Genomic DNA, 15803 nt, shown 5'->3' on the forward strand with positions numbered 1-15803 from the left:
TTCATCTCAAGTCACACACCATCTTGACTTAGAATTATATTGCCATCCCTTCACTGATCGCTGCATCAAAATCCTGGAACTCCCTCCTTAACAACACATAGACTGCAGCAGCTCAAGAAGGCAGCTCACCACCACCTTCTCAAGGACAATTAGGGATGGACAATAATTGCTGGCCTAACCAGCGGCGCACACATCCCAAGAACAAATTTAAAAAGTACAGGCACAATGGGCCAAATGGCCTCCTGTGCAGGATCATTATATGATACCACGATAGTGTTGCTACGCTAAGAGCAAGAAGCAGAATGTGTAGCCGCCAAAGACAGCTTATGACTGTTTCATTCCATCCATTGCATGAAAGGCAGTTTATAGCCAACTTCAATTCACATTACTTGGGAGATGCTGCGCTCTCTCTTGGACAACATTCTTCTGTCAAGCAATTGTACCCAACAGTTTAACCAAACACTCAGTTCTGCTGCACACAACAACTTTTGCATTTGACTACACATTAGTAACTTGTTTTTATATAGCACCTTTAGCACAATACAATGCTCTAAAGTGCGTCACATGAATGTTACCAAGCAAAATGTGATACTGAATCACATAAGGGGCTATTAGGACTGCTGGCCACTGACATGGTCAAAGGTTTTAAGGAGCACCTAAAAGGAGAGAGAGGTAGCGAGGCAGAGTGGGTTAGGGAGGGAATTTCAGAGCTTAAGAGCTAAGGCAGCTGAAGACTCAGTTGCCAATGGTGCTGCAATTAAAATCAGGCATGAGCAAGAAGCTAGAAATCAGAAGGCTGTAGGCGGCTACAGAGATAGGTGGGGTGGGGGGAGTCAGGCATGGAGGGATTTAGAAAGCACAGTTAGACTGAGTTTCTGAAAGTAAGGAATCATTCGTTCAGACTTTCTGGCCCAATTCACACAAGTGGAATTTTAGATGCAATAACCTAATCTTTTAACAAGCTCACTGGCTTATGCAATGCAACAGTAGGAAACAGGACAGAATGTTTGACCTCTAAGATTTATCAGTCAACTTGCACCCTAATCTACAAAGAAGCTGTTCACATTTCTCAGCAAGAAATGGCTGATCAAGGCTTTTGACACCATGTAAGCACAAATCACAGGTCATCAGGTCTTCATGTGCATACAGTAGGCAGGAACATTCCAGAATAAGTCATTTTGTTTAGATATATTGCCAAATTCAAGTAATTCTGATCCTACAGAACTCGATGGTAAACATCTATCTATCAATAGGATGAAATAATTCTTTGCCTTCATTTTGATGGCTAGATTTATAATTGGCCTGAATTAAGCGTTAATTTTATATAAGAAAAGCTGAGCTGGGGATAGAAGTTCCGGCTGTAATGATATTCTACAAATAGATGCCCTCAGCATGTGCTTTCTGAACATGTTCTAGCATTAACTAAGATGTGCCAGTGGCAGCTGATGTCTGAATATCAGCATTACATCAGTGATTAAATAGCTCTTCTTTGCCAGTTATACTGTTAGGTTACCCAATCTGGATAACTTGGATCACTTCCATTCTACCTGACTTGGAAACAGGGTCGAGTTGATACTTACCAGCAGAGAGATGCAGTAAATACTCCCGCAAAGGCCGAGTGATGATTTAAGGGCAGAAATTTACCATATCACACTGGCAGTCCTGATGAATTTGATTTTTGTGCTCCAGAATTCACTGAAATTGGCTAATACAGTAGACATAGAATCATGGAATGGAACTGATCAACATTCAGAGCAGGTAATGGAGCTAAAACTTGCTCGCAAATGAAGGGCTTATGACTCAAATGGTGTGAGTCGCCATCATTGGTCAAATCTATGTGCATTTACTCACTTGGCCTGGATTTCCAAGCCAAGGTTTACTCAGACACCCAAAGTACTCGCTCTCCAGATTCTTTAAAGGCTTCATCACAGATTTTAAAATGATACACAACACAGAGTTAGGTGAACTGCCAACTGTTTCAGGACTTTGGAGAAAGTTAGCACAGCCAACAAACAGCATAACGTTAAATAAAACATTCCTGAGGGAAAATCTACAGGTCTCACAAACATCAACAATGTAGAGGGGTCAGGAAATATTGCATGGTCATCGCAAAACTGCATGCATTCATATAACTCCAGAATGAAGGCAGATCAACAATCATACACATGCTTGATCCAAATTCAATCCAGAGTCAGAGTGAATCCAGTACCCCATCGAGGCAGCAGTTTTTTCCTCATCTTCAGAACTATCCTTCACTTGCAAAGAATGCTTCCCCTTCTTTAGGTCTTCCAGTGCCACCACCTATTCAGTGCCTGGGGACATCCAGCAAAGCAACCTGCTCCCAGATCTCCGTCAAAGTTGCTCCACGTCCAACAGCACTGAGAAACGGTAACATATCCTGCTCCGGAATTTTTTTCCCCCTCCCTCTATTCAAACAACTCCCCAAAAGGAAGTAGACAATTGAGATTGAGGAGAAACCACATGGGGGGAATGGTATCCTGTCCTTCGGTGCAGCAGAGATTACCACACTAAATCTGCTGCACCACCGTGCTGCCACCGAGAGGACAAATATTCACTTCAGACTCACTCCAAATTAAATTCATTCCATTTGCACTCCATGCCTTAATGCAAATAGGTGGTTGATTTGGATTTAAACTAAACTAAAAAGAAAACGGATCTAGTGCAAACAGGATTTATAACGTACCGGTTACTAGGAGAATTTATAAAAGGATACATAGGTACATAGGTACACACACACACACACACACACACACACACACACAAATAAGAATAGAACACAGAAGGGCTGTACTTGCACTGAGATGGAAATGGATTGAAGGGTCATTCAATATTTATTTTACAAGAGTACGTAGAGTAATCCTGGTCTGGGCAGAGTGGAAAGGGTTGGGGGGTGGGGTGGCGGCGGGTGGGGTGGAGTGGTGTGGGAAGTGGGGGAAAGAATGTCCAAACCTGTATATACCTTGCCTGTTAGCCTGCCGACATAAGGACCTAACAATGAAAAAATAAAAAAAATCATTCTTAAGCACACAAGAGGACATAATGATCCCATAACTACCAAATTTTGGCTGCAGTGATCAAGGGACTATAAGGGATCAAGGTTAGCTCGAGGGCACTGGGTGCAGAGTTAACACTGGGGTCAATCAGCACAGTACCCATGGCGTTTGGCTTTACTAAGTAGCATCCCACACAAAAAAAAATGGTGACTAGTGCCAACTTTCCAGTGTTGTGCTCCACCCAAGAACAGATGATCGTTTATGGAATAAGAATTCATCTCAATCTGTTCTTTTATGTATCTTGTACTAACGTGCATCCAAAGATGAAGCATTAAACTTGGATATACTGAAAATATTGCAACCCTACATCCCATAATTATATCAGATTATGACTACAGTCCTTATAAATCGGAACAGCTATATTTTTCGGTTGGGGGTGGGAGGGGGTGAAGATAAGGTGCGAGGGTAGACAAAAAGGGAAGGAAGGAGTCATAAAGGAAAACACCCTGTTTACTCCTGTGAAAATGTTGCATGACCCCTCTAAAGGTTAGGAGCAGACACCTTGGAATGATATGAGAGGATGAGGGTTTGCAGCCTGCACCATTTACCAGAAGCAGAGCCTGTTCCTGCAGTAGCTGCTGCTGAAGAATCTCTAACTGCCTCTGCTCCTCCTCTAATTGATGCCTTATGTACTCCTAGAGAATGCAAAATGAAGCACAGGTAAAGGAAAGAAAACAGTCAGGAAAAAAAACAAATGGTCCATTTGTAGGTACAGAACAGTCAAAATTTCTCCAGTTAAACTTGAAAGGAGAAGGGGGAAGAAGAAGCTTAGCTCTCAGTTTTATCTAAATTTTTCACACATACACTTTTGAAGGGAAATTGTTGCAGATATTTCCCACACAGAACTTGGGTGGAATAGCTGACATTGAGGGCACTCAAATGAAGTTGCACATTGCAAGGCTTGAATGATGGAAATGGAGCCCATACAAAATCCCACCCGTTGCCATAATCCCATTTTTCCAGCATAAACTTCATTGTCAAATGGTGGAAAATTGAGAAATGGGATGAATTTTCTAAAGAAATTAGATGAACACTTGAAAATGTTCAATGCAGAGGGAGCAGGGCACTGGGTTCATCAGATACGAGCCAGCACGGGGGCAGGATGGGCCAATCTGTGCTGGGCATTCTGAGCGCTTGGTGCACGATATTGCCCTTTCACCTCTGCTCCTTGGTCCCAAATCTGGCCTAGGTTGGCCAAGTCCCACTTGGTTGTTAAGAATGACACTGTTTGCACTTAAAGAGTGGGGGGGGAGAAAGACTTCTGAGGTTAGCTTGAGGCGGAGTCTTGTGACAAACACAGAGAGAACTTTATGCTGCATCAAATTGGGAAATTTGAAAATTTGGTTTAAAAAAAGTGGATGAGCAGATAAGTAGCCAATCCCATAGCCCTCCCATCACCCACCACCCTCAAAAATAACCTGGTACATAACCTTAAATTCAGAAATGTTTACTACGAGTTTCCCAGCTACTGTGAGTTAGCAAGTTGTCTATTACTGGCTTGACAACTGATATTGTCTCACTGAGCATGTACAACTTGCATAGTTCATCAGAGATCATAAAGATTGGGTAGCACGTACACTGCCTGAAATAACTCTATTGTTTGGATCATTCTCTTCTGGCACTAGTTTAACTCCACTCTTAATTGCAATGTCTACTGACCCACATAACGACAATACTGTGAAAAGATTGCATTATAAGCTGGACAAATGAAATTCAAAACTGCACCTAGTCTTTTGGGTCAATTATATTTAGTCACTGCTGTTCTGATGCCTCAAAGCCTTGCAAGCCTACATTCACAGCGCCATCACAATGAACGATCCCCGTGCCACTAGGTTTGGCTGTCAGAATGTGCCGAGACTCATGTGACCACCATAATGTGAGGGAGCCAAAAGCAAATTAACTGAGCAGGACGGTGAAGAACAGTTTGTGTCACTGCCCTTCTAACGAAGACTGAAAATGAGGGATAGTGTGCAGCAATGCCTCAGCAAGTACGGGGTTGAGTTCTCTCTGGAGAGTGTGAACACTTACTACGGAATGGTTTCATTGGCGTTAGCAATCCTCTGATGCCTCGGCTGACTGACCATTCTTCATTCGCAGACAAGACAGTGAGTGCCAAGTGGCTTTTCAACTATGGAGGGCATCTTAAGAGTCTGATCATGTCCTCAGCTGACACTCCACACGTTTGCACTTTCTATTGGGGATCACTGGATAGTTACGAGTGAGGACTCTAGCTGAATTGTCACTTCCCTCGTTCAGGGATACAGAAGATAAGTGTAGCACTTCAACTGCTGCCCTAAACAAGGTCAGCACAGGCTAGAGAGCCTGAACATAGGGCCCTTAGGCCAGAATTGCTCTGAGTGAGATGAAAGTCCAGCAGCAGGGTTGCACAAGTACCACATAGCACCTCTTTCCTAAGCACTAAAGTAAAAGATTAATCTCTTTGCTGCAGGACAGCCAGGGTTTATACCTGCTCTCTCTCAGCCTGTCTCCTCTCCTCCTCTCTTCGAAGCTGCTGCATCTCGTCTAACTGCCGCTGATGCTCCTTTTCTTGCTGCTTGCGTAGCTCTCGTTCTCGCCGTTGTTGCTTAAAAAAAAAATCGCAAGTTTATTTTAACAATCTGTACAAACCAGCTAACAAATTAAAAGACTGCATCTGCATCAAAGCAGCTAGGGAGATGAAGGGGAAGGGTGAGGGGGAAAGAGAAGGGGCTGTGCCTCAGATTCTCACTTATCCTAAAATTGTGTTATTCTGAGGTCCCACATTTCAACACTAGTCACATTTCAAAAGTACTTCATTGGCTGTAAAGCGCTTTGTAACATCCTGAGGTTGTAAAAGGCACCAAGTAAATGCAAGGCTGGGAAGTTACAGTGGGGAGCACTGCTAGCCAGTGTTATGGTTACCAGGACCTAGTGCAATGCAGTCCATTTGTATTTGACTCTACAAAACTCAGACAGAATGAACTTGCATTTATATAGTGACTTGCAAGAACTCAAGGTGTTCCAAAGCATTTGGCAACCAAGTGTAGTCATTACTGTAATGTAGCAAACGTGACAGCAGGTCACTACAGTCATGAGATAACAACCAGATAATCTCTTTAAGGTGGTGATGGATGAGGGGTAAACATTGGTCAACATGCCATGATAACTCTCGTGCTCCTTTTGAGAGGGCAGACTGGGCCTCAGTTTAACATCCTCATCTGAAAGATAGCACCTCCGGCAATGCAGTGCTCTCTCAGCACTGGCACAGGGAGTGTCAGTCTGGGATTACGAAATCTCAAATGAGGCCTGAAAACGCTATGCTCAGAGAAGAGAGTGCAATGCACGGAATCACAGCTGACACCTAAACATACACTTGCAATAGAATTCCTGTATATACAAAAAAATGATCAGGTGATAATCATTGCTTAACTTGCACCAGAGTGTTGAGCTGCAAAGCCAGAACAGCAGGTTAAATCAGAGGAAGGCACGAAAGTACAATGTGTTTTGGCTAAGGCTGCACTGAGTACTGTGCCTAGATCCGGTCACTAAGGCACAAGGAAAATTTCCTGAGCATTGTACGCAGTGCTCGTGAAGAGCCACAGCGCTGATCCCTAGTGGTAAAGGTTTGAGTTTCAGCTTGGAAGGAAAGTGACAGAGAGGTGCTCCGACAGAGATATAAAAGATAGTTAAAAGGATAGAAAGGTAAATCAGGAATATTAATTTAAATTAAACCGTGGTGATAGGGTTTGATGAAGAACGGTGGAAGGAAGCAAACAGCAGGGCAGAAATGGAAGGCAGAAAATTAATATGTGAAATAAGAAACAAAAAGGCTAGAAAACAGACAACAAAGGAGCTGTTCAGTGATTAGTGGGATATACTTCAATAAAAGGAGGCTTATTGAAGAAGGCAGATGGGCAGAGGTACAGATAGACAATAGGAAGTCTGATATCATCATTCGAACTAAGATGTGGCTTGAACAGGAGCAGGAATGGCAACTCAACATTCATGGTTACAGAGTTTTCAGATAAATAGAAAGGGGAATTAAAAAAAGGAGGGTCACAAAATTAAGGAAGAAACCATCACAGCTGCGAGAAGGGAGGATATGCGAGGAACATCAAATGAGGCTATACAAGTTGAATGAGGAACAAAAAAGGAGTAATCAACTTGTTGGGAGTAAACTGTAGAGCTCCAAACAGCCAGAAGGAGATAGAAGAGCAAGTATGTGGGCAATTTGCTGAGAAGTGCAGAAAGAAAAGGTCAATCAAAGTAGGGAATTTCGACTACTCTATTAACTGGGATGAATTCAGTATGAAAATTAGAGGCGCAAGTTATCTAAGCTTTCCAACTTGCATTCATCAGGACAAATGCAAGAATGCCAAATTTCAAAACATCACAATAATTTATAATACAGGAGAAAAGGGTGCTGACTGGTTTTGAATTACCCAAGAGAAATTTTACATTCTTGCAAGATGAAAAGCTTCGGTAACGTGTCTCTCTGTTTGGAAATATAAAAGTTATAGAGGGTGCAAAATTCTTAAAAATGCATTTGGAGATGTCTTTAACCAGCACTTAGCAAGTTCAACAAGAAAAGGGCAGGTACAGGGGCACCACTACGAGAGCATATTAGCTGCAGTAATCATAATTCAGTTAGACTTAGAATAAAAGGATAAAGGCAATCCAAGAGTGAAAGTTTTAAGTTGGGGAAAGGCTAATTTTACTAGGCTGAGATGCGATTTGGCAAAAGTGGACTGGAAACGGCTAATTGACAGCAAATCGACATCAGAGCAGTGAGAGGAATCCAAGGAAGAGATAAAGAGGATTCAGAACAAAGATGTTCCTGCTAGGAACAAAGGCAGAACTCAAAATCTGGACTAGCAAGACATAACAGTTCAAGGGCAATTAGGGATGTGCAATAAATGCTGGCCCTACCAGCAACACACTCATTCCAAGAACGGATATCAAAAAATAGGATTCATTTCCGTAGAAGTGTGAGGCAATGCTTTTGGGAAGGGCAAACAAGGCAAGGGGAATGGACAATAAATGGTAAATTCTGAGAGGTCTAGAGGAACAGAGGGACCTTGCAGGGCAGGTAAATAAGGTGGCTAAGAAGGCACACAGAGTACTTTTCTTTATTGGCCGAGATCCAGAGTACAAGAAGTATTTAGATGAGCACTTGAAACACCATAGCATACAGGGCTACAGGCCAAGTGCTGGAAAATGGGATTAGAACGGATAGGTGTTTGATGGCTGGCACGGACACGATGGGCCAAAGGGCCTGCTTCTGTGCTGTATAACTCTATGACAAAAGCAGGCAAGTTATGCTGGAACTGTATAGAACAGTAGTTAGACCAGTGCTAGTGTACAGCATAAAATTCTGGTTACTGCATTCCAGGGAGGAATTGCTAAAGTAGAAAAGGTACTGAGGAGGTTTATGAGGATGTTGCCAGGAATGTGGAGTTAGATGTTTGGTAGTACAGAACTTGAGTATTGCTGAAAAAAGAGAGACATTTTTTTGTCAAAGCTTTTCATCTTGCACTCATCAGGACAATTCACAAGAATACCAAATGAATGCAAACGAATGTAGAATTAGAGCTATGAGAAAAGATCATACAGACTGGAGTTGTTTTCTTTTGAACAGAGGAGGTTATGGGGAATATAAATTATAAGGTGCCTAGAGTGGACAGGAGGGGCCTACTTCCATTCGAGAGGTGGGGCATGGATTTCAAGTAATTAATGGAAAGATTAGAAGGGAGTTGAGGAGTAATTTGGTGGGAGATTGAAAAACACTGTCCAAAAGGGTGGTGGAGGCAGAATCTCTCATCATATTTATAGAAGACTTCAATATACATTCCGTAACCTACAGGGCTACAGGTCAAGGCTTGGCTGGATGGTTCATTTTTGGCCAGCACTGACATTATAGGCTCAGTGGCCTCCTTTTGTGCCGTAAACCTATGTTTCTGTCTAGAACAGTTGGGCCAAGTGCTCATTTTCTATGCTGTTTGTCCTATGTAAATCAGTCAGAAACGCCTCTACAGAGAATGGTCAACATACGGAAGAAGTTAGAGAGAGAGTAGGGAAAGAATTGGAAGCTGCAATAGGGAAAAATTACATGCTCAATACCTTCAGCTGATGAGGCCTTAAATTTGGAATTCCCTCCCTCAACTCAGTACTCTCTCTCCTCCTTCAAGACACTTCTTAAAATCTAACCTTTAAACTTGAGTTTTTGGTCGCCTGCCTTAATGTGTGGCTCAGTGTCGAGTTTTGTTTGATGACGTGCCTATGAAGTGTCTTGAGACGTTTAGCTATGTTAATGCATAAATACAATTTGTTCTCGGATAAATTCAGACGGGCCAAATGGCCTTGTTCATCATTCATGATGGTCAGATAGACATTTTGCATGGCCGAGCAGGCACAGTAATTGCTGGTGGTGCTGAAGCTTCTTACACAAAAACGGATCTGAAAACTCCAATTAAAATCACCCAAGCAGGAAGCAGGGCAGTGATGCTGCACAATGGAGCTGTAACTACTCAGTACCATGGGATGCTGGCATGCAAATGCAACCCGCCCTCCACTCAGTTGCTTGGCTTGCATGGGAATGACTATGTACACACGATAAAAAAAGGGGAACAAAACCAAACTTAACAACAGCATTTCTCCAATATCTACAGTTGTGCAGTTGACAGGTCAAAAATAAAACCCTCGTTTCGATCTCTTTCTGCTGCCCACTTCCTCATGCATGAACAAGCCAATATATTTCAGTGCTGAAAAAACTGGCGAGAGAAAAATCATACAGCGATTTAGTTTTCAGCACCCACTCAGGCAGGTCCACTGTCAGTACATTTTATTATGAAATCTTGCACAGTATTGTGCTAGTTATACGAGATGGCTGATGAAATGTGACTGAATGATAATTTGACGAAGTGCAGACTCAGATTGGGGCCTCAAAGAAAGCCAGTGCCTCCAGTCATAATCAACAAGACATACAGCCCAGTGGCACTTATGCAGGATTGATGAATGATGCCGGATTAGTCCGGGTTGACATCTCAGTAATTCATTATGGGAAACAGAACGCTTATACTTGCATTGGAGATGACACGGCAAACATTCACTGAATAGGTCCCTGGGATGAAGGGATTGTCCGATGATGAGAAGCTGAGTAAATTGGGTCTATTTTCTCCTGAGTTAAGAAGAGTGACAGGCAATCACATTGAAACGTACAAGATTCTGAATGGGCTTGACAGGGTGGACACAGAGAAATTACTTCACTCAAAGGGTCATGAATCTTTGGAATTCTATGCCCCGGAGTGTTTGTGGATGCTGCAGTGTTGAATACATTTAAGGCTGGGATAGACAGGTTTTTGGTCTCTCACGGAATCAAGGGATATAGGGAGTGGGCAGGGAAGTGGAGTTGAAGCCTAAGATCAGCCATGATCACACCAAATGGGGCAGGACTGGCTCGAAGGGCCATATGTTCTACTCCTGCTCCTATTTTTTGTGTTCTTGTGTACTTCTCAGCTTTTGGCACCCAGCAAAAATAGTCAGCACTCTTAGTTCAAGCAAAGCTCCTCATAGCTGTACTACCCCAAAAGCTTTCTAAATGGTGAAAAGCTAGAAACAGTGGAGACTTGGTGGTCCAGGTATGTAAATTAAAATGTCATAACAGGTACAGAAAGTAACCAAAAAGGCTAATGCAATGATGGTCTTTATATCTACAGGACTAGAATACAAGGAGGTAGAAGGCATGCTCCAGCTACACAAAGCCCTGGTTCGACCACATCCGGAGTACTCTAAGCAGTTCTGAGCATCTTTGGAAGGATACACCAGTCTTGGTTCGCGCAGTGTTGACTTACCAGAATTTTAACTGTACTCCAAGAGCTGAATTTGGAGGCATTTAAACAAACTAAGGTTGTATATGTATGTATTCCCTGGAATTTAGATGGTTAAGGGCCAATTGTTCAAAGCTTTCAAGCTATTAAAGGAATAGACCAGATGAGAAATTATCTCTGGTGAGTTTAGAACGAGGTATCAAAGCATAAAAATTAGAGACAGACCTTTCAGGAGTGAAACTATAAAACATTTCTATGCACAAAAGTTGGCAGAAGTTTAGAACTCTATTCCACAAATAGCAATGAATGCGCGATCAATTAGTTAGATGGTAGTACAGATCTTGAGTATTGCAGAAAAAAGAGACATGTTGTCAAAGCTTCTCGCCTTGTACTCATCAGGACAGAATCACAAGAATACCAAATCTCAAAGGGAACAACAATTTATACTACATGAGAGCGGACTCTGATTGGTAAAGATATTGCTTGGAGAATGCACCAACAAAGCAGTTAACTGCCAAGCTTTTGTTTAAATTCAAACCAGGCAAGTCAACTCTGATTGGTCAAGGCATTGCCATGGCTAATGAACCAGGGAAGCTGTCCCCCAAGCTTTTGTTTAGTTGCAAAAGGCACAATGTGTGGGCATGTTTTTTTCTATTTACAAAGGACAAGGCCCTGTGTGTGAATATATGTAGCTCTAACACGCCAAGGGAGCCACACTGCCAGCCCGACTGATAACCTTAAATTGGTTGTTTTTGTAATTCTTAGCATAATCGGGATTATTTAGCAAGTAATGTCCAATCGCAGAATCACATCTAATGTTGGACACTATGTTCTGAGTGTTGCAAACACAGGCAAGTTGAATACGGTCAGTACTTTGCTTGTTGCTGAATTCAGGCCTGGGCTGAGAATATCTCTAGTCAGTGTGGCCTGATTTGAAATAGGGTTTCAGGGTTGAAAGGGAAATGTGCATATGGCTCAGGCCCCAGCAACCAGTAACGCCTCCAAATATACAATTGCTTGTTAAGTGAACTGGATGTTAAATTAACATAAGTCTCACTACAGAAGTAATATGGTCCATGCATTGAGGCATTATAAACATGAAATGCAACAGGGAGCTAAGGAACTCAGGCATATATAGAAATGAGTTCCCAAGATATTATGAGCTCCTGGAAAGAAATGCACTTAAGCAAATCAGTGTTTAACACTGCACAGGAATACCCCATCATAAATAGCACTTGTATGAAGAAACCACGACATCTGGGAAATACAAAATGCACACAAAATACAGACATAATAAATCACCGCTTCTACTGATTGAGTTGTGCTCCAACCACACTGAAGAACCCTTGTCTGAATTTTACCTCCTCCAGCCGACGTCGCTGCTCTTTCTGCTCCTCTATGCGTTTCTGTCGCTCGGAGAGAAGCTGCCGTTTGTGCTCCTCCGGGTCCCGGCGTGGCAGCACAATCTGCTGCTGCTGCCGCCTCACAGCTTCCGAGCGCTCCTTGTTCTCCTGCTGCAGCCGCAGGAAATCTCGCCTCAACGTGGACTCACCTGGCAAATTCACAATGGAGCTGCCATGGAGATGGGGAGGAGAAAAAAAAAGTATAAAGAATCACAGAATGATAAGAACGATGCAGCCCAAGAAGCTGCCATATGGCCTGCCATGCCCATGTCAGCTCTTTGAAAGAACTATCCAATAAGTTCCACTCTCCTGCTCTTTCCCTGTTGTCCTGACAGATTTCCCTCATGAAGCATTGATCCACTTCTCTTTTAAAAGTTACTATGAACTACAACCATATAAGGCAACGTATCCTAGATCAAGGGAAAAACTCTAGCGAAGAAAATCCGACAAATTCCCATGACCTGATGGCCTACATCCTAGGGTTCTATAGGAGCATCTGAAGAGATAGAGGATGTGATGTCTATGAATTTTCCAAAATTCCCTAGATCCTGGAATGGTCCCAGCAGATTGGAAGTTGGCAAATGCAATACCGCTATTCAAGAAAGGCGAGAGAGGGGAAACAGGAAACCACAGGTCTATCAGCCTGACATTAGTCATCGGAAAAGTGCTAGAATTTAATATTAAGGAAGTCTTAACAATTAACTTAGAAAAACATAGTATGATTAGAACAAATCAGCATGGTTTTATGAAAGGGAAATCCTGTTTGACAAATTTATTAGTTTCTTGAGGATGTAACTAAAAGGGTAGATAACATGGGAACCAGTAGATGCAGTATATTTGGATTTGATAAGGTGCCACACAAAAGGTTAATACACAAGGTAAGGGCTCATGGAGTTGGGGATAAAATACTAGCATGGATAGAGGATTGGTTGACAGGAAGCAGAGAGTAGAGATAAATGGGGCATTTTCACGTTGCAGGTTGTGGAGTGTCACAATGATCAGCACTGCGGCCCCTCAGCTATTTACAATCTACTCTTTGTCTAAATCACTCACATAATTTACCTAAGTTTTCTGACAATACAAAACTAGGTGGGAATGCAAGCTGTGAGGAGGACACAAAGAGGCTGCAAAAGTTAAGTGAGTCGGGGAGAAGATGGGAGATAGAGTATAATGTGGGGAAGTGTGAGGTTATTCACTTGGGTAAAAACAGAAAAGCAGAATATTTTTTAAAAGGCGTGAAACTTGTAAATGTTGCTGTTCAAAAAGAAAAACTTGGGTGTACTCATACAAGGAACACAAAAAGGTTAGCATGCAGGTACAGCAAGCAATTAGGACAGCAAATGGCATGCTGGCCTTTGGATTTAAGTACAAGAATAAAAAAGCCTTGCTACAATTGTACAGAGCTTTGGTGAGATCACACCTGGAATACTGTGTGCAATTTTGGTCGCTATATTTAAGCAAGGATATACTTGGATTAGAAGTGGTGCAGCGAAAGTTCACTAGTGGTCTGTGGGTTCAGAGGGTTTGTCATGATGAGGGGCTGAGTAAATTGGGTCTATATTCTCTGGAGTTTTGAAGAATGAAAGGAGATCTCATTAAAAGATTCAAGATAATGAAGGGGCTTCACAGGGTAGATACTGAGGCACTGTTTCTCCTGGCTGGGGAATATAGAACAAGGGGGCACAGTTTTAGGATAAGGTGCTGATCATTTAGGACTGACATGAAGAGAAATTTCTTCACTCAATGGGTTGTGAAGCTTTGCAATTCTCGACCCCAGAGGATTGTGGATGCGCCATCTTGAATATATTTAAAGTAGATAGATGGATTTTTGACTTCTCAGGGAATCTAGGGATATGGGGAGTGTGTAGGTAAGCGAAGCAGAGGTAGATAATCAGCCATGATCATATTGAATGGCAGAGCAGGTACAAGACGTGACATGGTCCATTGCTGCTCCTCGTCCTGAAGTTCCTATCATAACTCATTAGGTTAAAAAATTGTCCTCAGCTCCCACCTTATGTCACTCATATCATGCGTAAATGAATGGTCAGAGTGAAGATAAATGTATTGGAAAGAGGTTCAGGGTCTCTCCCTCAAATAATCTTTACAGATACTGTACATTTTCATGATTTCATGCTTTTCTTTTTGTTTCCAACAACTAGTTTTTAAAAATCTTTTTACATAAATTTTTTACATAAGTCACTAAAAATGGATTTTTTGACAATTTGCCACAGCTGTAGTTTTGAAGCCTCACATGCATGCAAGTTTATTTTTTTAGTTTTCAAAGGGTACAATTCATCAATTGTAGAAATTCTCACCAGCCCCCCTCACTTTTTTTTATAGAACGGAACCGGGTGGTCTTTCTGAATTGAGTTTAATAAGGGGTTGGGGGATCAGCCTGTCGTCAAACAAGGGTGCCAAGGCTGCAAACATTTTGGTTCTCCTTAAGACAGTGGCTGGGGCATGTGAGGGAATCTGTGGCTAGAGTTTGCGGCAGAGGTCAAAGACGATGATTTGGTCTTGTTTAGCACCAACACGGCTCACCTTAATGAGCATGAACTGCAGAAGTTTGCCCCTCGCATTTCAAACAAAAATCTCACTCAGAAAAGGAGACTGCAGAAGTAAAAGATACACTTGTGGGCTCGGACTTTCACTCGACAACTTTTTGTGTTATATGTTAAGGTTGATAGCGCTCGATGCTGACACAGAGCATTGGAAATGGGCAAAGTTTCATTCCTTCGTGCCAATGTTAACCATTCCACGGCAAAATTAAATTTGTGTAGCAGAAATTGTGTTACACAAAGCTAACAGGTGCAAGGACAAATAAGCCTTCTGGTACTTTCAACAAAACACACACACGATGCAGCTTTTATTTTTTTTTAAAATAACACACCTGGGTTCTCCTTCTTCACCGACATTGTCCTCCTCCTCCTCACTGCCGCTATATTCGTACTCTGTCTCCTCTGTTCAATAAAGAGAACCTGTTACTATGCCCCTGACATTATACTTGAAGACCAATTGTTATTAGCACCGCACATGGTGAAATGGGCAGTAGCAGCTGCCGAGTAACTGACCCACCCTCACCTTTTTCGCCTCGCTTCTTCCGGGTCCGATCAATATGGTCTTTTAGCTGGATGCGTACCTGCCTCTCAGTTGGCTGGTCTCGGATGAAGCTGTGCTTTAGCAGCTGATCTGTAGACGGTCTCTGAGTGTAATTTTTTATCAGACAATTCTCAATAAACTCTATAAACCTCCTTGACCTACCAAAAAAATGGTTAAAGTAGAATTTTAAAAAAACATGCACATGTTACAGTTAAGCTATGTTGCAATTCGTATAAATATTCATGGTATGCATGCAGGTTTGACTAAAGGCCTAAGTTTGCTTCACAGGCCCAGATGGTACTCAAGCCTCCAGACAGAGGGGATGAAGGTTCTTCCTCAACTGCAACCTGCTAGCTCCCCAAATGCAACTGGTTTCAAAATCTCAGCGTGCCTTAGTCAAGGGAAATGTGGAACAGGATTGG

At 42.3% G+C, this 15803-nt stretch overlaps 1 protein-coding gene across 2 annotated transcripts in view; it reads right to left on the reverse strand.

Annotated features, from left to right (window-relative positions):
- LOC144671731 (misshapen-like kinase 1) overlaps positions 1-15803 on the reverse strand; it is a 253706-nt gene that overhangs the window by 77604 nt on the left and 160299 nt on the right. The window contains exons 10-14 of one of the 2 annotated variants that reach the window (XM_078533738.1): positions 15364-15539; positions 15173-15242; positions 12241-12451; positions 5542-5658; positions 3623-3709 (exon numbers count right to left, since the gene is read on the reverse strand). In XM_078533738.1, coding sequence (XP_078389864.1) covers positions 3623-3709; positions 5542-5658; positions 12241-12451; positions 15173-15242; positions 15364-15539 — 661 coding nt within the window. The remainder of the gene's footprint in view (positions 1-3622; positions 3710-5541; positions 5659-12240; positions 12452-15172; positions 15243-15363; positions 15540-15803) is intronic. The other variant, XM_078533739.1, reaches the window with a different exon arrangement.

Source organism: Cetorhinus maximus, chromosome 34, assembly GCF_964194155.1.
Source record: "Cetorhinus maximus chromosome 34, sCetMax3.hap1.1, whole genome shotgun sequence".
Lineage (NCBI taxonomy): Eukaryota > Metazoa > Chordata > Chondrichthyes > Lamniformes > Cetorhinidae > Cetorhinus > Cetorhinus maximus.